This window comes from Telopea speciosissima, chromosome 7 (assembly GCF_018873765.1).
Source record: "Telopea speciosissima isolate NSW1024214 ecotype Mountain lineage chromosome 7, Tspe_v1, whole genome shotgun sequence".
Classification (NCBI taxonomy): Eukaryota; Viridiplantae; Streptophyta; class Magnoliopsida; order Proteales; family Proteaceae; genus Telopea; species Telopea speciosissima.
The window spans coordinates 28751228-28773990 of NC_057922.1; the positions used below are offsets into that span (position 1 = coordinate 28751228).

Here is a 22763-nt window from a genome sequence, read left to right on the forward strand (position 1 = left end):
ATCTTTGCAATGCAAACCAAGGGATATTTGCAGAGTGAACTGACATCACCACGAAGGCCGAATCAGATTCAATCCACAAATCCCTTATTCCCATCTCCTTTGCACTGAATAGACCATCCATAAGAGCCTCGAACTTCGCCACAAAGATATTGGAGATACCCAGGAACCTGCTGAAGGAGTGCACCACTTGGGCGTGGTGATTCCAAAAAACACCTCCGGGGTTCCTAAGCGAGCTACCGTCAATATTCAGCTTTATCCAATTTGTCTGAGGTTTGCACCAGAAAACTTCAACAATTCCTTTGGATGAGGAACTAGAGGTGGCCAGGCCCATCGATCTGACAAAAACCAGATCCAGCGGAGTTCTAATCCCCTTAATCACAAACTTGCAATCTTTTATTTCTCCTTTAATACACTCAAGGAGCTGATTTAAACTTTGAGAGAGACCTTCGTGACATCTTCTATTGCGCTCTTCCAAGATGACGACACATATGACAACCACACCAACAGCCCAAGGATCCTTGTTAGTCGAACTTTGCAACTTCCTTTTCCACCAATCAAAAAGATCAGCAATTGAGACGTGCCTAACCAACCAGAGAAATCCCTCCAAATAGCGTTACTAACATCACAATTAAGGAAAATGTAATGCAAAGAGTCGACATCCTTCCTACAGAAATGGCATCTGGACACCATGCAAATACCCCGCTTCTAAATTTCTTCATCAGTAGGTAACTTACCATGGATCAACCTCCACCTAGTCAGGGAGCTCCGAGGTTGGAGATTTTTATACCAAATGATATCAGCCCAAGAAACCTTTGGAGATTTTGTTCTGATGTCTTCCCAGGCAGAAGCAGAAGAGAAGTCACCAGATCTCGGCTACCCTTTTGCTTAAAAGGGGTATTGCTTATACGATCTCACTACCAATCAGGTTTTTGTTTCACGGTATGTCACATTTCACAAATCAAGTTCCTTTTTCCACTATCCCTCCCACCCCTAGTAATTATGTCCTTCCCCTGGCATTACCCGACCTACCCCCCTGCACCACCTACACCGCCATCTCTACCATCTCCCTCTTCACTGCCATCTCCCCTCCCTCCTCCCCTGCGACATACTAGTCGACCTCATACCCGTCCCACTCGCCTTGCGGACTACGTTTTCTCATCGGCCTCATCTACGTCTTTCCCCTCTGTTAAGCCAACGCCCACAGGTATTGCTCTTTATCCTCTTCATCGCGCCATTTCTTATAATAATTTGTCACCCTCTCATTTTGCTTTTCTCATGGCTATATCTTCTGATCATGAACTGAGTACTTATACTGAAGCAGTCAAACACCCCACTGGCATAGTGCCATGAAGGCCGAGATCTCTACCTTGGAATAGAAAAACACTTGGACTCGGCAGTGTCTTTCTGCAGGTAAATCCCCTATTGGCTGTAAGTGGGTCTACAAATCAAGCATCGGGCCGATGATAGTATTGAGCGCTACAAAGCTCGTCTGGTTGCCAAGGGTTATACACAACAAGAGGGTTTGGATTATACTGACACATTTGTCCCTGTTGCTAAATTGGTTACTATTCGCAGCTTGCTTGTCATTGCTGCTGTTCGTGGATGGCACCTTCATCAATTAGATGTCAATAATGCCTTTCTCCATGGTGATCTTTATGAAGACATTTACATGTGACTTCCGCCTGGTTATCCAAAACAGGGGGAGACTTGCTTTTGTAAACTCCAAAAATCACGATATGGTCTAAAGCAGGCATCTCGTAATTGGTTTGCTACCCTGACACGGTCTCTTCTGGAAGCCGGCTTTTGCCAGTCTTTAGCCGATTATTCTCTTTTCATCAAGTCCACCACCACCTGTTACACAACTGTTCTTGTATATGTTGACAATAGAGTCATTGCGGGTGATGATCGTTCAACTATTCAGGGGCTTATTTCTTTTCTGCACCACTGCTTCCACCTCAAGGATTTGGGCCCAGTAAAGTATTTCCTTGGCATCAAGGTTGCCCGTAGTCCTGCTGGTATCTTTATCAATCAACGAAAATATTCTCTGGATATTCTCTCTACATCCAGCTTACTTGTGGCCAAGCCTGTCTCATTGGCCGGCTCACCTACCTTACCATTACACGGCCGAATACTGCGTACGCCGTCAACTCTCTCAGTCAATTCATGCAACTTTCTCGCCAACCACACATGGATGCCACCCTTCCAGGTCCTACGTTATCTCAAGTCCTCACCAGACACTGGGGTTTTCTTTTCAGTGATAAGTCATTTACAATTAGCGGCATTTTGTGACTCTGACTGGGCCGCATGCCCCACTACGCGGCATTCGGTAACAGGCTATATCACTTTTCTAGGCAGCAGCCCTTTGTCCTGGAAGTCTAAGAAATAAAACACCATTTCTCGTTCCTCTGTTGAGGTAGAATATTGCTTTGTGGCCAATGCCACTTGCAAGCTTGTTTGGCTTCTCTATCTTCTCCAAGACCTTGGTGTTCCTTCGCCCCATCCCATGCGTCTCTACTGTGACTGTCGAATCTTTACTTTGCATAGAATAGAGAGGGATCTGGTCTATGCACATTTCTCGCAACGTGAGAGCGAGTCGGATATATGTAGCTGAATTTGGTTTTTTGATAGAAGGACTCACGTATCTCGCTTGTTAAATTTCATCCTAAATAGTTTGCAAAGTTGCAAACTTTTGCTTTGAAAAATACAGACTATGGGAGACTACAGGTGTCCATCAAACTGGTTCGGTCCGGTATACTTTGTATTGAACCTTTTATACATTTTGGTATATTGTGATATAAACTTTTTGAGCATTATGTGTCCGTAAGTTTTACTTAAAATGGTAGTCACGAATAGGGTTTGGGCTGGGCACCCTTATCATATGGTCGTCGCATTGGGTATGCCTAGACATGTTGATGTTAGGGTATAAATGCGAGTGCACATTATGATGTGCATTGGCGAAGAATCTACTTTGTTGATTCCCTTATATATTACTGCCAAATGTAGGATGGGATAGACATGTGTCACCGAGACCCTGTACCTGAGCGGACCTCGTCAATGTGAATTGTGACTGCATTCTTTGGATCATCAATGACTAAGATTCAAGAGAGTCAAAGCCGGTGTTCTGGGAATGCGCAAACATTTTGTGAGTGAAGGAGTTACTCAACATGGTCACCACTGCCCAATTGGGGAACATCAAGATAGAGATTGTCTGTGGATGGTCAGATTGGAATCTGGATTCAGTGCCGTTTTAAAAATGGTTTTTACAAAACTTATTTTACATAAAATGATAGATTATATGTAGTTTTATTTGAAAATATTTTATCATGTCTTGTGGGATCCGATCACGTATACAGATGCTCTCGTATGGACATGTTCTATGGAATGGGGTTTGGTAGTATATGTGTACATGCCCTAGATTCCATAATGGTGATGTTGATTAGGGGTGGGTTGGCACATAATAATGAATTATTATGTGAGGGTATAAATGGAATTTACTATCTAATTAATTGTTTATTTAATTTATTGGATATGTTACTATTTTATTTATCCCATAAAAAAATAATTAACTATTCCCTATTAGATTCTGCTTCTTCACCAATTAGAAGCCCATCAGGTTTAAACAGATTCAAGTCAATGAGGAGTGAGAGTGCCAGACTCTCACTGGGAATCATCCAAGCAGGGTTTTAGAAACCCTATTATTTAAACACACCAAGGAGAGGGGGCAGCCCATATCTTTCCCTGCCTTGGGCGAATTTTGGCTCCCCTTCCCTTTGGACGAATTTGGTTCTCTCTCTCTCTTTGATCTCTTCTCTCTCCTTCTTCTTGCTCTCTAGTTTTGAGAGTTAGGGTTTTGGAAATATCGAATTGTGCTTGAAGATCTGAAGAGACTCTTGGATTGACTTGGAGAACCTTAGCTGCACCATTGGAGGTTCAGATCTGTTTATCTGGTGTGCTCATTGGAAGAAGAACCACTGTCTATTGGAAGAGCAATACTTGAGGCTCAAAAGGTTAGTAAGTTTTTATTGATTCCTCTTGTGGTTTTTAATTATTTGATATTCATGGGATGCAAAAGAAACCTGAATCTATCTCTTTTCGCTGCACATTCGGGTATGGGATGGATCCCTCTTTTCATGGGATGGAAAAGAGATGAGTTTTCTCTCTCTTATGGATCCCATAATTTAATGGGACATGAAAGAGAAGGATTGGATATTGGTTATTTTATACCACCTTGATTGGGTTACACCAAGGTTCCCATGGGCAACCATGGGCAACCCCAAAATTAAAATAGGGCACCCATGGGCAACCATGGGTTTACCCAGGAGGTATAATACCCTAATGGGTTTATAATTCCAGGGAAATCAGGAGATGATCCCATGACTGCTATTGGAATAACACTTATCTACCCAAAAAGCTATTTGTCCGGTACTTGGACGATTATGTAACCCAGTTCAAGGTGAACCTAGTTTACAACTGGTCCATTGAATCGACAACGTACGACAAGGTTGCTGGAAAATGACTCATCAAGGCTAGAAACATATAGATAGATGAGGTGGAGGAGTACAGCTCAAGATTTCTAGTGATGGCTTCTAGCAAAAACATTGACCCATTAATACCGGAGATCAAAGGGATAGAGAGATTCATAGGGGAGGTTTTGCACTCCACAAAACACAAGACTAGAGAACCTTTCGTCAACAAGAGTGTTTTGGTTGTTGGGTGTGGTAACTCTGGAATGGAGATTGCTTATGATTTATCAAACTTTGGAGCTAAGACCTCTATAAAAGAGTAAATTTTAATTCTAGTAGTTCCGTTTGTTTAAAGGGGAAGGTGATGTGGGATTGTTGGATCTGACTCTCTTCCAGTCGTGGCGGGAGCTGGAGGGTCCAACCCAGCAAAAACAGAGGGGTATGGTCATTTCACAGGTGGCCCACTTGAGGGGCCACATGGGGCCCCTATGAAATGACCAAAACCCTCCTTGTTTTGTTGGGCTGAAGCCTCCAGCTCCTGCCACGGCTGGAAGAGAGCCAAATTGGGTATTATTGGGAAGATGGAACCCACATGTTGTGGACTTTGCATAAGATAGGGGTGAGATTTGGAAGTGCCATACTAGCAAACAAAGCATTTAATAAGGTTCCCTAAACTTTTGTAAGTTTTTGTTTTATGTAAGAGGAGCTTTTGTAAGTTCACCACATGGAAAAACCAAATAAGATTCGTATGAGATTTTGAAATACCACATCAGCATTTCCCCACTCCAATTCTCCCATCCCACTTAAGTTCCCTCTAAACAAACCGGAAATTTTAATTCTAGTAGTAGTGAATGTGGTTGATGATTCTTCTTTCTTACTACTAATTTGGTTTATTTATTTGGTGTTTACATAGACTCATGTTATAACTCGGTGGATGGTATATGTGGGGTTGAGATTGTTCGAGTATTTACCCTATGAGTTGGTGGTTGAGTTGGTTCTCTCGCTTAGTAAGTTGTGGTATGGAGATATAAGCAAGTGTGGGATAAGGCTAGGAGACCCCAAGAAGGGCCTATCGCCATGAAAGATAAGTATGGAAAGTATCCAGTCTTCGACGTGGGCACCATTGGGAAAATCAAGTCAGGCGAGATTAAAGTATATACACTTCATGCAGTTGTCCCATAAAACATGGATTGAAATCCTCAGCAGCGCACCGATCTGATGGTGCACTGCGGTGCGATCTTGCGAGCTTGACACGTGGATAATGCGACATCCAACGGTGCCAAATTTGAGAAGAAAAAAATTGCAATTGAGCACGCATTGTTGGATGACACATATATTATATGAGAAAAAGTATTATATGACAGAAAGTAAAAAGTACTCTCTTCGAGAGTGTGGTCTACACCAGCACTCCCATGATTGTATCTCTCTTCTCCCCCATATGAAAGCACATGTCCCCTTGTTTTAAGGAGAGAGATAGACACATGGGAGTGCTGGTGTAGGTCACACCACACTCCCGGACAGAAAACTACTTCTTATATTATATTTAACACCTTGTCCCCATGTGCTTTGCAAGAGAGTTTTTTTTGTTTTTTGGTAAAAGCTTTGCAAGAGAGTCAATCCATAAGTTTTCTCTAACACTGGTGCTTCCCTGGTGGAAAAATTTTTGTTGATACCTGAGTTGTTGGAAGTATCCTGCTAACATGCTAGCAGCCAAAGAAATAGAATAATTCACTTTCCCTTTGATTCACAAATACCTCTTAGGTTTTTGTATTTTTCAAATACCCTTGAAAATTACGTTTCTTCGACTACGAGCCCGGGTTGCAGGAAAATTCCTACATTTCTAGTTGATTCTTAACTTATTTTAGTCAATTCATATCAGAATATACCAAGACCCATCTAGATCTCGATTCTGCTCTTGAAGGGTGTGTTTGGTCGCGTAAATTCACATATGGTAATTTCGAGGAATCGTGATTCTCAATTATTAAAACTGTTTAGGTTTACAAATAAGATCAACCAAAACCGACTGTTTGGACCCAAATCGGAAAAACCGATAAAATTCAACATTTTTTTATATATGAAAATCGAGACAGGGCCGATAATAAACCAATAGGCAAACATTATAAGAAATTGATAATGGACCAAACACCTTATCGGCCCAATTTCAGTCCGATCCGATACATGAAAAGAAAATGAAACTGGACCAGACCGACTGTTTGACATCCCAACAATAATCTCTCAATGTATATTAAAATTTAAAATAAAAAAAAAATTCCAAATCAAGCTGCAAAATTATTTGTATCATCTTACCCGAATTAAACAGTCCTTAATCCAATATGAGGACCAATCCAACAACGGTATTTTCAAAATTGTGATCAGAATCAAGTAGGCTATGTTTTCTCAAATTATTTTCAGAACCTTTTCGACTTATCATCCGCCTCAAATCCTGAATCTATCTGTAATTTTTTCTTACCGATATTCCCAGTGGAGGAAAACATCAAACCCACATCTATTACATCTTATGAGAAATTAATCAAGGAAATTAGCATAGGAGCAAATATGGCACCAAGACCTGTTGGATGGCATCTAGTGGAAGATGATACGGTTTAATTGGGTTTCTTGTGATGAAAGCAATCGATTCCACATCATATATGAATGGTTCGACGTAAAAACTTATAAGGACTTAGACAACCTCTTTCTAAAGGGTAGCTTTTAAACGTGAGTTTTACTCGAATCCTAACGAATATTTTATCTTGGGTACAAAGTAGATTCGATGATTGAATTGATTCATAAATGTGCCAACCCATCATTGTTTGAGGCTTTGAGCATTACAAACCAATCAGTTTTTGCAATGTAGCTTATAAATTTATTTTGAATAAAAAACTTGTATCCCCTTGGTAGTTAACCTTTATCATCGGCTGTCAAATCTCAAGTAATATGCGATTGTTGCGTAGAATGTTATACATTATATGAAAAGGAAAAAAAAAAAAACAATTTCTTAGATCTACTTAGATTAAAACAATAATTACAAAACAAGTAGTTTTACAAGAAAAAATACGAATATAAGTGTAAAACAAAATCAAATCTACTTGTTTTATCATATTTTCTTATATAGTAGATTTAGGTAATTTTCCAAAAAAGAAACGAAGAATGGATACATAGCAATCAAGATTGATTAATTTGTCCAAGACATATGATACGGTTGAAGGTCAACGGATTTGCATTTGGTCTTTTATTTATTGCTTACAATGGAAGAGGCATGTCAAGGCTTATTTGGTATTGTAACGGGGTTTCTTATTGACACCCCTTAAGATATCAAATAATTTGTAATTTTATCTTTGTCTCTTTTTAGTATAACAACATTTTTTTACAATGAGGATAAATTTTTTTCATTTCACATGTGTACTTGACTATTTTTTAATAACATCATAGTAAATCACTTTCAAATTATTTTAAAAATCATTGTTTACCATTGACTTCAAAAAAAAATTAAGAATAAACAAGGGACAATCAAAAGATGGTATCCAGCTCTAAATAAACACTTATAGAGGTGTCATTTAGACAATCCCCACATATAATTGAGCTAAAAAATTCTTAAGGTGTTGAAATCGTGAGACAAGCTCTGATTCTTCGCCTTCCATTATCTGCACATCACATTTTTATAATCCTCATCAGAGCAATAACAACAATGACAACTCAACTTTATCCTAACTAAATGGGGTCGGCAACATGGATATTTGCCCTCCAATCAGTTCTATTTGATTTCATACTTGATATAAGGCCTATGCTAGGGATGTCTTTTCTTGCCATTTTTCTTAGGGTAATTTTAAGTTTGCCTGTGATTCTTTTAGTTCTTTCAATCTAAATCAAATCACTCCTCGATTCTGGAACATTCAAAGGCCCTTCACTGAATATATCACGCCACATCAAACCACTATCTCATCAAAGCAAACTTGCATAAATTTACAATATTGAGGTTTATTTTGGATTGATTTGAAAATTATTTTGGAAAAGGTCAATCTATTCATAAAAGTGAAGTCATATTTATCAAAAATTGTTAAGTATTCACTTTGCTCAGCCATTACTTCACCTTTGGAGAAATTTATGCACTAAAGCACAGTCTAACTCTTCCTTTGCGATAGTGATTTAACAAGAGGTCTTCATATTTTGGATTGATTTGAAAATGTGTTTGGAAAAGATTAATCTATTCATAAAAGTGAAGTCACGTTTATCAAAAATTGTTAAGTATTCGCTTTGCTGAGCCATTACTTCAACCCTTGGTGAAAGTAATACATTAAAACACAGTCTAACTCTTCCCTTGCGGTAGTGATTTAACAAGAGGCCTTCATATTTTGGATTGATTTGAAAATATGTTTAGAAAAGGCTAATCTATCCATAAAAGTGAAGTCATGTTTGTAAAGAATTGTTAAGTATTCGCTTTGCGTAGCCATTACTTCAACCCTTGCTGAAATTTATACACTAAAACACAGTCTAACTCTTCCCTTGCGATAGTGATTTAACAAGAGGCCTTCCCTAGCTACATATATATATATATATATATGATATGTTACTTTCTATCACCTTGATGTCGACGGATTCAGCTTAGAATTGGAATCCTCTAAGGATTCGCAATTTGCATAAGCAATCTCATTGACATGTTTTAATTATATATTACTTATTTTTTATTGCATAAGATTAGTTTAAGACTTTCACATTATTTATGGAAAAGGCTTCCTCACATAAGGACAGAAATCAATGTATAAAAAGCAATTGATTTGGTTTCTTTTGAATTTTATAAACTTGAAACCTTACTCACAAGTTCATGCTGGCCAATTAGAGCCCGGATCACTGACATTTATTTTATGATTTTGGAAACATCACTTTCCATCGTTACATGGATAACAACCCCAAAAATTGATCAACATATTGAAGGCAGGCGAGTGTTTTATAGAGAAAAAAATCATGTGAATTACGGCCTATATGAGGGTGAATGGAACACCAGATTCTTCCTTGCTTCTAGTAAGGGTTTTCAATTATAACCTAAGGATACTGTCAAATTATTTTTAGAACCTTTTCAACTCATCATCCCCTTCAGATCCCTGTAATTTTTTTCTCACCAATAATCTCAAAGGAGGAAAACTTCAGACTCTCATCTATTCCATCATAGAAGAAAATCAAGAGACCCCCATTTTTATGTATAGGAACGTATAAGGCACGAGGACCAGATGGTTTTCCTACCAGCTTCTTTCAAAGATTCTGGCATCTGGTGGAGGATGTTATTGTGTCTCCAATACAAAATTTGTTCCATAATATGTTTTTTCTTAGTGTAGATTAATCAAAATATTGTTTAGGGTAATTAAAATTAATATATTAAGGAGAAAAGACATGATTCAAATTGTAAACTATCGAAGACAAACACGAAAAAGACCGTCAAGTAGTACGCCTTATGTCAAGGTTCCAATGAGAATTGACACGAATATTTAAAGTGGACAAAGGAACCACCTAGTTAAGCTTTGAACACTTATCTCAACTAAAGATAGTTTGTAGCACTAGGGGTGTCAAATCTAGCATGTAATGAATGTAGGCACATCTAATTAAAGCTTGACATTGAACTGATCGGTGAGTAAACGGCCCGATGTCAGGCCTACCCACTTACAAAAAGTGTCAATAATAGAGTTTGGTTGTAGCCCGATGGGCACCCAACCGAGACCGTCAACACCATTAACCGATCGTTTATAGCCCAATTAATCTGTTTATAACCTGATTAATTAATTAATTTAAGGAAAAATTTCTTAGATCTACTTATATTAAAAAAAGAATTATAAAATAAATATATTTTAAATTTGTTTTACATCCATAAAGTTATATGTTGAAAAGATTTACCCAATCCCCAAATCAATTAGTTACCGTCCCGTCCAAACTATAAACTTCCTAATATACCCTTTGACTCAATTTTTTTCCTTAAAAAAAACACTAAAGATAATGCTTTAACCGTTTGCATTACTCAAAAAAAAAAAAAAATTTAGTATAACCGTTTGCACTTTGCACAACTCATTGAGTTCTCTCTTATTTCTATTAGGCGGAAAACTTGCAGAAACTAGCAAAAGTGGTGCTCACTAAGTGCTTCCCTCTTCTTCACTCCTTGTTTTAATCCTTTAGTGCAAACCTGGTAAGTATTGGCTCTCTTTCTCTACCCAAGTTGTAGTTTTTTTTTTTTTTTTTTTGTACCATTTTGACTGGCTCCGTTTAGAGTTGCGAGTGATGTGTTGAATCAGGTTTTTATTGGTGGTATAATTGGTTTGTCCCTATGTGCGATCTTGTTGCAATTGATATCTCGTTGGCTTCATTGTTTCAAGATCAGTTTTGCATTAGTGGCAGTAGTCTTTTCTAATAAAGGGTATAGATAAATGATCTTAATGGAAGTGAAAATACAGACACGTAGTGCTTATGAGTGAAATGCAAGGCAGGAAAATTCATGTAATATTTGAGGTTTATCGGGTAGATAGATTAGTTTCTCTTCTTTTTTGTTTTAGGCCATTAATGTCTTCTGCTGAAGGTCTGTTATAGGATTTGTAGGCAGGTTTTGGTTCTTAAAATCATTGGCTGGGAGTCTTGACTTAGGACTAGTAGGCATCGATTTGTAACAATGTAAATAGGGACGTTTCCTCTACATTACTTGAGAGAAATTCTAGACCATGTTTGATTTCTGAAATCATTCAATGAAAATTGGTCATCATTTGCAGCTTCAAAAAAAAAAAAAAAAAAAAAAAAAAAAAAATTCTTTGTTGTTGAAAAACAGTACTTCAGAGGGTGTCCAGGATGCTGATAATGCAAAATTCAAGCTTGCTCCACATGACTCACATTCAATCTTATTGGCATCCACATTTATCCAGCCTCTATGGGCACAGGCAAAGCCAATGAACTCGCGACCTTTGGTTTTCCAAACCAATTTGGTTTCCATAAACAAAGGGTCGGAGGGGGGAGGTGTTTGTTAGAAGTAGCAAATAATGATTTGGTTTCCTGTTATTATGATGGGCATTTTATGTTAATGTTGTCAAATGGTTCCATATTGATATTCCCAATTTAAAAGTGAATGTTGTCTACCTTGCTTTGGATGATTGGATGTGAAACCTCATATTCAGTTACTAAGCTTTAATTGTTAGGTTAGTAGTGCTTACAATATTATCTCTCTGAAAATTTATTTAGTATATTTTTTCTTCTTCTTTAACTTTCTTCAAATTTTTAGTGTTACAAAAGAACTTTATATGCGTTCTCCATACGCAATGGAAACTGGTAATAGTATTCTTGTGTTATGTACGGCTAGAGGACATGTAGAATCTGATTTGGGTATCATGGAATATTCTGGAGGTGATTCATTTGCTTTGAGAATTGATCAGAGTTTCACATATGATCGCTTTGTGGCTGAATTATCAGGTTTGATGAACACAGACCATCACTCTTTTAGGCTAAAGTATACTCTTCCTTGTGCCACACCAATGATGCTCACCCTATCACAAAATGAGGATAGACAGAACCTCATTGATTATCCGTTTGAGTCTAAGATTGCAATGGTATTCATTTTCAAGGAAAATGCAGTTATGCATGGGTCCTCACAAGTGGCACAGTAAGTTAAATGCACTTTCGTTTATCGTTGTGATATAGACAATTCATTATTGTTTATAGGTTAAGATGAATTCCTTAACATAGGACCAATATTTTTGTTTTGTAAATACAGTACATCATCACAGGAATTGGGTCAAAGAGATGGAATTATGCAAAGATCATCGATTATGGCGACATCTGATCAAGTCCATAGAATGGCTACATTTTGGTCCAATGTGCTTGAAGGTGATGGTCAGATTTTTGACAGTGTAGCTGATTTCAAGAAAGCCATTGCTAAGTATGCTATTGCCCATAAATTTGGGTATCGTATGAAGCGGATTGACCCAAACATGGTCAAGGCAGTGTGTGACTTACGTAGTTGTGACTGGTATATTTGTGCAAGTATTATTCACGATACAGGCTGTTTTCGGGTGTACAAATCCAACTTGCAACATTTTCATCCAACTGGTTATAGCACCCAACACAAGACAAAGGCTTCAAAGATAGTTGTCGCTGATGTAATACTCAATAAATTACGTGATTGTCCAAAATATCGTCCTATGGAGATCGTTCGAGACATAAGCAGGGAGTATGGTGTTAGATTATCATACCAACAAGCGTGGAGATGTAGAGAGTTGGCCACAAGTTTGTTAGTTGGCTTACAAGAGGACTCATACAAGACCATTCCATGGCTTTGTCGTAAGATTAAGGAGTCCGATCCAGGAAGTGTAGCCGAGTATACTTTGGAACTGGATGGAAGTTTCGGTAAGCTCTTTATAGCATTTTCTGCATGTTTGCATGGATTCACTGAAGCTTGTAGACGCTTGCTTGTGCTTGATGGGACGTTCATCACTTCGAAATACAAAGGTACATTGCTTGCTGCTTCCGCATATGATGCAGATGATGGTATGCTACCGATTGCATTTGGTGTTGTCCCATCTGAATCAATTGATAATTGGGAATGGTATTTGATTAAATTGAGACATGCATTGCAATATGAGATTGGAGATGAGCTGGTTTTCATATCCGATCGACACACTAGTATTATACAAGGAGTACACCATGTCTTTCCTAGTTGTCCTCATGCACATTGCCTACGCCACTTGAAGGAGAACTTTAAAAAGTACCTACAGGGTCGCTACAATCAGTCGTTTAAGGTATCTATGGAAGCACAACTAGACAAGATTGCTTATTCACGCACAATGCGTGATTATGAGAAAAATATGGAGGTCATGCATAAAATGAATCGTTCTTCTCATGAGTGGGTGATCCAAGCACAACCGAAAAATTGGGTAATTGCTTTATTCAAAGGAAACCGATATGATAAGCTAAATACAAATTTGGCTGAAACTTGTAACGCATGGATAAAGGATGCCCGTGAGTTGCCTATATGTCACCTTATTGACACAATTCGGTTGCAAACAATGAAACTCATGAATGATAGGAGGACTGAGTGCTCCAAATGGCAAGATGTGGTTGGCCCTAGGATTGCGAAGAAGTTGAAGGAATTGGTAAGCGCTTCTCATAAGTTTTTAGCCTTTCGATCAGGTGAAATGTTGTTTGAAGTTCATGAGAATGATCAATATTGGCATGTTGACCTTGGACATCGGACGTGCTCATGTAAAGCATGGAGCACGAGTTCGATAGTATGTGTACATGCTTGTGCTTGTATTAGGACCTTTGGGCTGGACGTGTATATGTTTGTTGATGATCACTGTTGCGTCAAGAAATCGTCGAGCGGTCCTGCGAGTGCCGTCACCTGCAAGTGGACCAAGGGGTCAACAGAGAGAACCGGTGTGGTTCCAGCCTAGGGCTCTCCGATGCCAAAGTTAGATCTCCTGGCGCAAACAGATGAATAGTGATTATTCAGTATGAGTTTAGATGTCTTTTTGATAGGGTTGTGTACCTTGCCTTTTATAGTGGCGTATGGCGGTGTGGAGAGTCCCAGTTTGATGGCGATTGTCCCGTTGAGTGGATAGAGGCCCTGGGTAACGGGGCTCTATCCTGATTGATCATCTCCCCGCAGGAGGGAGTGTCCTAGTGGTATCAAGATCCTTGGTGGATAGATACCCGCGTGTGGTGATAACGTCCTTGGTGCTTGAATCCGTCTGGGTGACGTGACCTCTAAGCGGCGGTCTAGAGTCCTGATGGTGACATGAGTCTTAGCGATACGATCGGGTCATAGGTGGGTAGCCCCCACCTCACGTGCCCACGATGCTGTGCCTGGGTGAGGCCGCGCCTGGATGTGTGGCCGCGCCTAGGTGAGGCCGCGCCCGAGTGGTGGCCGCGCCTGGGTGAGGCAGCACCCCGGATGTGTGGCCGCGCCCAAGGGGTGGCCGCGCCTGGGTGAGGCCGCGCCCTGATGTGTGGCCGCGCCTAGGTGAGGCCGCTCCCTGGTGCTGGGACCCCGGTTCGTTCCCCTTGGCTATTGAGCAGGTCGTCTGTGACACGTGGCGGTCGTTGATTGGCCCGGTGAATATTGGATGTATTAATCACCATAAGACTTTTGCATATAAAGTCATATATAGTCAAGGAATTAACCCAATGGACACAAGTGATCGACCCACGATACAAGAGTTGGTTAGTCATGGTGATGTCAACAGTGATTTGCATGCAAATGAAGTTAGGGAGGGGCATATTAATCCACCTCATATTAGGCGACCTCCCGACAGACCCCGCAAGAAACGTATAGAGTCTCAAGAGGTCCCTAGACGTACCACCCACTGTAGTCGGTGTCTTGAGGTTGGTCATAACCGGCAACGGTGCACTGCACCAATATAAACTCCCGATGGTATGTTTTTAAATACTTTTTTTTGTTCATTCCTTATTAGTTTATTAAAGTTTCTTACCAAAAAAAATTAGTTTATTAAAGTACTAATGAATTTGTAATTTTTTATTGACAGGTGACATGTTTTATTTGTTGATGAATCCTGGGTTCCTTCAACCAATGGAGTTTAGTTTTGTATTTTGTTTAATTATTTCCCCTACTTATATGAACTTTGGTGATGTTTGATCGTTGAACATTTTGATTTTTTAGTATTTTACTTGTATTAAAATACCTACATTGTTTTGCCCTCCTTACAATGTTATTTCAAGTTCATTTTTCTTGAGTCTCGCTTTTGTTTCCGTACAATCATCAATCGTCATTGGTAATCTAGACTTAGTGGGTTATTGATCTCTCTCTCTCTCTCTCTCTCTCTCTCTCTCTCTCTCTCTACCGAGGTGAAATTAAGACTAGAAACTCTATATATGTAATACTATTGATCAGTCTCAATGGAAGGAATCCATCGCGTCTTCCATATCTTCCCTTCCATTTGTATTTTTCCATCTTTATCACATGTGATATAGAATCCTATTCATATGGGAACTTTATATCACATGGGATACACTTTATCTCCTTCTTCTTTTATCTCATTGTATTCTTTGTATAAATATCCCTTTGAATATTAATGGAAAACACAGCAATATTGCATCCAATCAAAGCGAATTACCGTGAAACCTTTGGCTCTTGTCGAAACCTTCAATAAATAAAAAACAATTTCAACAAATTATCTTTAAGATTGGGAATCACACATTATATGATGTTTATCATTAATTTTCACTATCGAAAGTGAAGAGTTCAGGTGTGGTCTCATTTTAAGTTTAACTTTCAAGCATTTCTTATTAAATTATGGAATATGGGTTCAAGTGTTAAACAAGGTTCTGTTTCATAAAACCCTCTTGGGACAGCCAAGCATGTAGAAGTGGGACCAGCACCCTAGTTGTTACGTGGGGTGGCGTAAGACCATAAACCCACTCAATCATTAAAATCCATTTATACACTCTATCATTGGGTGTTACTTAGACAGGTAGACCTAGCTAGCTAGAGTCCTTTATAAGCTTCAATGACAGTGATTTAGGTTTACTATTGAGGTTAGCGCCATCTTAGCCCAGCCTACCTTGTGGGGCCTACTCCCCACCCCTTCATTATCCAATCTCTTTCTTTTGAAAGAGTGCCTTGCTAGGACTAGTAGGGGTGGGGGGGAGTCCGTGAAGTGTTGGGTGGGGCCAACTTTTTCTCGTGCTATTTAATGGTCATGCCATGTGGCAAATATGTGTCTGGTGTCAGGTGTGCGGGGTGTTCTTCATGGACACCTCCTCTTCTTATCTCTAGTTGTGTTCTTCATGGACTCCTCTTCTTCTTATCTCTAGTTGTCTATATATGACTCCATCCCTCTCCCCCAAAACCTATACAAGGAAGAAAAAAAAAAAAAAAAAAAACACTGCAATAGGGACTAAGAAAGTGAGAGAGAGCCAATACTCACCGGGACTAGTGAAGATGATTAACGAGTGGAAGAAGGATAACGAGATAGAGATAAGTGATGATGATTAACGAGTGAAAGAGGGATAACGAGATAGAGATAAAGGGAAGCACCTAACCGACTTCTATTAATCTTGCAAGTTTCCCTATAGAAAAAGGAATTCAATAAGTTGTGCAAATGGTGGTTTTTTTTTTTTTTTTTTTGAAAGTGCAAACGGTTACACTAGTAAGGCATTATCTTTAGCTTTTTTTTTGGGGAAAAAAGTGAGTCAAAGGGTATATTAGAAAGTTTAATTATATTTTTTTGTTGGGCGGAAAGGAAACTTAACTAATTTGGGGATTGGGTAAATCTTTTTAAAATATAACTTTATGGATATAAAACAAATTTAAAATATACTTATTTTGTAATTCTTTTTTTAATCTAGTAGATCTAAGAAATTTTCAAATGCCTAATTATGTGCATCAATAACCTATCTACAAGGCTCAACACTTAAACAGTTAGTAACTGTGCGGGGTTTTAAATTGGTGGGAACCCATTGAGCCCGACCAAAAGACCTAGCTTGTTTCTTGAACCTTAAAGTAGTCCTTTCAACCCAGGTGTGGTAGGTAGTTGCAACTCAATAATCTTACGCATGTGGGAAATAATGATTTGACATTTTGACCTGTGAAGGTTCTCTTAATCCAATAAGCTTCTCATTTTCTGCACATTACAGGCTAATCATCTTTGTAATGTAATTTATAAATTCATTTAAAAGATTTCTCAAACAGATTGAGGTCTGTAATCTAAAAAAAAAAATATCGTATTTCCTTTCCTAGGGTCATGCACTCAACCGGCAATGCCTCCAATCAATCAAGCAAGCGGTTGTATATGAGATTATACATTATAGCAGGATTATACATTACACTAAAAAAGATTAAAGAAACGGAAAGAATGGCAACATGACATCATGACTGATATGTTCAAGACATATGATAGGTTGAATAGGGTATTGTCATTCTCTCCTACAAAAAAAAAAAAAAAAAAAATTATGTTTCAATGACAAATGTGTATAGTTAAATTCAAAGTAATGGTCAATGGATCTGCATTTGATTATCTAATTCCCTATCAAGATCGAGGACGTGGCTATCCATTAAGTCTCTATTTATTTCAATCAATACAATGGGAGGCTTGTCAAATCTTATTTGTTTTTGTAATTTGCTTAAAAACTTTTATACAGTATTAAAATCACAAGACACTTCAATTTTCCACCAAATATTATCTACACATGACATATTTATATTTTGTTTAATAAAAAAAATAGACATTTTATATTTTTTTTAAAAGCAAACTTGCATCACATTGATGCTTGTTTTAGAGTGATTTTAAAAATATATTGAGAAAAAGGCCAATCTTCATATATAAAAAATGCCCTCATCACATGAGGATCCCTCATTAAAGAAAAATCCATAATTTATATTATTAACTAGTGAGAATTAAATAATAAGGGGAGAGGGGATAAATGACACTATAACCTAATCTCCTCTCTAATCCCTTGTCATATATGCATGACCAATCTAACAAAGAATAAATGAAATTTAATGTATCATTTGAAATCTCAACTATCGAAGACTTTGTCCCGATCTCAACGACAAAAGATATGGTGTTAAAAACCAAACATCGAAGCTCATCGTGAGTTTTCACACACATACTTAATTACTGTTACACTTATTCAAAACCTGACCCACAACTTGTATTGGTGTATCTTCAAGATTGAGTTTGTCCGCAGTCATCATGTTGCGCTTAACTCACTGACCGTCACATGGATTTCATGTCTATCCAATGGTTGGTAAATCAGCTCCTCGGTGGCATGCCATTTTTGAATTCTGAGCGACAATTTTGAATTTTAAATTGACCTCGTCTACCAACTATTGGATCGGCATGGAATCCATGTGGCGGCATGCAATTAGTGAGTTGAGTGCAGCACGGTGGCCGCTCAACTCCAAGCCACAGGAAAGCTCAATCATGTATCTTCATGCAAAGCTGTTAAATTTTGCCAATAATAGGTCAGGTTGTAATAATTCTTATTTCCTACTCCACAAAAATGTCCACAGTTGCAGTGAGTTGGATGTAGCACTAATTGTAATGGCACAGATGACCAATGATATGTCAAATGCTATAGCGTTACAAGGACTCTCTACGAGTAATGCCCCAACTAATATGGTTGTAACAACTCATTTGGCATCTAGTTTTGAATCATGTATTTTCATTTTTTATTTCTAGGGAGGAAAACAACGTGACTAACTCCCTTGTAAGGAGGGTTTGGTTCTTGACGTGTGGAATTGTTTGGCCCACTTCCATTTGCTGGTTTCATGAAACTTGTAAGTCAAAATCCATGTGTACGTACTACACATTTTTATTACTAAAGATTTGTTTATCAAAATAATAATAATAAAAGGTGTCATTGTTATGCATCTTTTTTCGAATACGTATGTGAAATGACATTATTGCCCTCATTGGAAAAATTTATATGTCATACTAGAAGGGCAAAAAAGTAAGATTACAAATTATTTAACATCTTAAGGGGTGTCAATAAAATAATCCCCTTATTTAATATGTATGGTACCATTGCCCTATGATTTGTTGGTTATTTCCCTCGGATTATTGATCTTTTTGCATGTATATGGTGATGTCTCATTCTAACTCCACATGAGGGGCGTTGAGAGTTATAGAACTATAGTCTCACTTCAATTAGTTATAGTCTCACATCGATTTGGTGATCAAGTCCTTGTTAAGGGTCCAATCTAAAACCTTAAAGGCATTAAGCAACCGGAGAGAGTTCCTCAACTATATGAAGACACCGATGATTCGAACAAATAATCCAAGTAAGACAGACGGTTTTTCACCATCAATATGAAATTACTATTATACCCTTCAGCTGTTTATATTTATTCGACAAAAAAAAAAAACAAGGCCAACTACCAACTACCCAAAAGGAAATTTTATATGTAATGAAAACTACAAGTCTTCAACGACAAAACCCACAAAAAAATCTACAACTACACGTTAAAATTTGAGACGTATACGCAGGGAGTGGAACTGGTGCAGTCAAGGCAAAGCTCATTATAAAAACCAAATGGCTTCTTCTCTCTTAACATATCAGCGCAGAGTGAGTGAGTGAATGGGAGAAGAAACCAAAGAAACCAATCAAGAAACCAGCAAAGAAAATGAAGGAAACAGTAGTGATAGTTGCAGGCGCTGGGCCTACTGGAATCTCCACTTCTGCGTGTTTAAACCTACAATCTATCCCTCACATACTCCTCGAAAGAGAAGACATTTACTGTCCCATTTGGACCAAGAAAACCTACGATCGTCTCCACCTTCACTTAGCCAAGCAATTCTGTGAGCTTCCACACATGCCATTCCCTGATTCATACCCAACTTATGTACCCATAAAACAATTTGTCCAATACTTAGACGATTATGTAACCCAGTTCAAGGTAAACCCGGTTTACAACCGATCCATCGAGTCGGCGGCGTACGACAAGGTAGCCGGAAAATGGCTCGTCAAGGCTAGGAACATAAAAACCGATGAGGTACAGGAGTATATGTCAACATTTCTAGTGGTGGCCACCGGCGAGACCACCGACCCATTCATACCGGAGATCAAAGGGATAGAGAGCTTCAAAGGGGAAGTTTTACACTCGACCAAATACAAAACTGGAGAACCCTTTGGCAACAAAAGTGTTTTGGTTGTTGGGTGTGGTAGTTCTGGAATGGAGATTGCTTATGATCTATCAAACTTTGGAGCTAAGACCTCTATTATAATTCGAAACCCGGTAATTACTTATCAACTTCAATTCGACTGCTTGGTGACCAATCAAAGAGTACATATTAATTCCTCTTAATTACTACTAATTAATTTAGTTTATATATTTGGTTCTTAATTACAGGTTCACGTTATGACACGGTGGATGGCATATGTGGCGTTGAGATTGTTCAAGTATTTGCCCTATGTGTTGGTGGATGAGATTGTTCTCTCACTTAGTAAGTTATGGTATGGAGATATGAGCAAGTGTGGGATAAGAAGACCCCAAGAAGGTCCTTACGCCATGAAAGATAAGTATGGAAAGTATCCAGTTCTCGACGTCGGCACCATTGGGAAAATTACGGCCGGCGAGATTCAGGTATATATACTTCCATGCAGTTGTTATTATATTTAACACCTTGTCCCGGATCTTTATCCTGTCAACTGCGGTGCATTCCCCACTGCACCTCACTTTTGCATTGGACAGTGCACTGGGCAATGCACCTTTAAAGTTCATCCTCTCAGTCTTATGGCCACCATTGGATGCTCAAGTGTGATGCAATGGGCAGTGAACTACATGTGAGAGGATAAAAATTAAGAGATGGTTGAAAGAAAACTTAATCCATTTTTACGGAGAGGAGGAACCAAATTATGAAAATTTTGGATTTTTTAGGATCATATTGAACCAAATTATGAAAATTTTAGATTTTTTGGGATCATACTTTGTGTAAGCATTGTTGGACGTTACATTCAAACTACCATCATACCGAATTTGCCCTCCTTGGGAAGACAACCTTCTTCATACTGTGAGGCCTACAATGATCTTAGATTTCATAATAGAGAAAATTTTCCTATCCATTAGGTAAAGGAAAAGTACATCCATCTAGGGTTATAATTGTTCTACCCTCTACTAGATGGAGTCGAAAGTACTCTTGCTCTCACAATGAGAGGTTGAATCCTTTATTGTGGTGCCACCCCACATAAAGGAGGACCAATAAAATGTAATCTCCACTCATCTACTCTTTGACCCTTGTATTTGATGGTAGAGATTCCACTTCATTGATTCTCGTCATATGGTGTGGCACCCCACAGAGTGGTAGAAAATCCAAACTCTCATAATGATGTCTATCCCACCATCATAAAAGTCAAGAGATTCCTCTTCACTGTCAATGAGAAAAATTAGATCCAAAATAATAAACAAATATGATATTCCTTGTTTAATAGAAGAAGAAAATAAAATGGAATTATAGATTTTGGAGTTATTACTACGTGCAGCTAAGCTTGTGAAGATCTTTACCCAAAAAAAATAGCTTGTGAAGATCATCACATTTGTTTACTTGTACGGCAATTTTCCTCACCATAATTGAAGGAATAGAACAAACATCACAAGAAGACATAATAGATCTCACTGAATATTTTTAACAATTTTTTAATAATATTATATCAAAAAAAATCTACTCTTTTTGTCTTATATATAGGGGATTCAATGATTCAAAAATTATTTTATTTTATTTTATTTATTTATTTTTTATGTTGTTGTTGCTATATTTAACAGGTTTTACCTGAAATATCAAGTGTAGAAGGTGACGAAGTTATCTTCACGGATGGCAAGTCCTATCAGTTTGATGTAATTTTGTTTGCCACCGGATTTCATAGACTAACAAAAAATTGGCTAAAGGTAACACTTATAATAGATCAAAAAAATTTCATCTTACTTTACCACAAAAAAAAAAGGTATTCTTCTTATGTCTCCTGAATTCAAAAAAAGAAACAAGATGGGTATTCTCTTTGATAATGGGAAAAATTGTTATGATACGTACATGGTTATATATTGGAACGGGTAGGGGCATGAAATGAGTTATTGGTATTGGATCAGATGGATTGAATCGATGTTGGTGGAGGTCAATACTGATACCTAGTCAATTCTGGATTGGGTATCAGTATCGAATCAATGGTAAATTTGTAACCAAAAACAAAAAACTTAATGTTTAGTGGAAACTATGGGTAAAATTGACCGGTATGGATTGATATCGGCAGACCAATATCGATCCCAATATCTCAATCCCTGGTAGGGTTGGCCATTTTTTATCCATTCGACAATGATAATTAATAACAATGTTTGTTTGTGTTTGTTCAGGATGATGATGAGTTTCTCAACAAGGATGGAATTCCGAAACAAAGTTATCCAAACCATTGGAAGGGAAAGAATGGATTGTATTGTGGAGGGTTGGCAAGAAAAGGTTTGTATGGAGGTGGTGCTGATGGTCAAAACATAGCTAATGATATCAAGAAATTATTGTGAAAAACACCAATTGCAAGGGAGATTTTATTCAGTAATTTCTTAAAATATTGTTGCTAAAATTGAACCTACCAAATATCATGTATTATGGGAAAGAGTGAGTGGCTTTTTATATTCTAATATGCTTGAACTAAATTTCTTGTATAACCTAAAACTCTATGATGTAGTAGCTCAAATGCGGCACAAACTTTATGGACATGTAGGGTGTAAGGTCCTTTGATCACATGTCAAAATTTATGCCAAAAGGAGTTAGTCACACAGAAAAACAAAGCTCTAAATTCTAGGATTACGAAGAGGGCGAACTCCAATATATGGTT

At 38.0% G+C, this 22763-nt stretch overlaps 1 protein-coding gene across 1 annotated transcript; it reads left to right on the top strand.

Annotated features, from left to right (window-relative positions):
* Window positions 1–173: 173 nt before the first annotated feature.
* Window positions 174–22505, top strand: LOC122667702 (probable indole-3-pyruvate monooxygenase YUCCA10). The gene is made up of 6 exons (XM_043864095.1): window positions 174–178; window positions 12786–12788; window positions 19564–20178; window positions 20293–20526; window positions 21703–21825; window positions 22285–22505. Exons 3-6 carry the CDS (start codon window positions 19567–19569, stop codon window positions 22447–22449), a joined length of 1134 nt encoding a protein of 377 aa, XP_043720030.1. The 5' UTR covers window positions 174–178; window positions 12786–12788; window positions 19564–19566; the 3' UTR covers window positions 22450–22505.
* Window positions 22506–22763: the final 258 nt, after the last annotated feature.

Bases quoted from the DNA above. Each gene is read 5' to 3' on its own strand.
- LOC122667702 (XM_043864095.1), top strand. From the start codon at position 19,567: ATGAAGGAAACAGTAGTGATAGTTGCAGGCGCTGGGCCTACTGGAATC. The intron at 20,179-20,292 runs GTAATTACTTAT...TCTTAATTACAG, and splicing joins CTATTATAATTCGAAACCCG to GTTCACGTTATGACACGGTG. The intron at 21,826-22,284 runs GTAACACTTATA...GTGTTTGTTCAG, and splicing joins TAACAAAAAATTGGCTAAAG to GATGATGATGAGTTTCTCAA.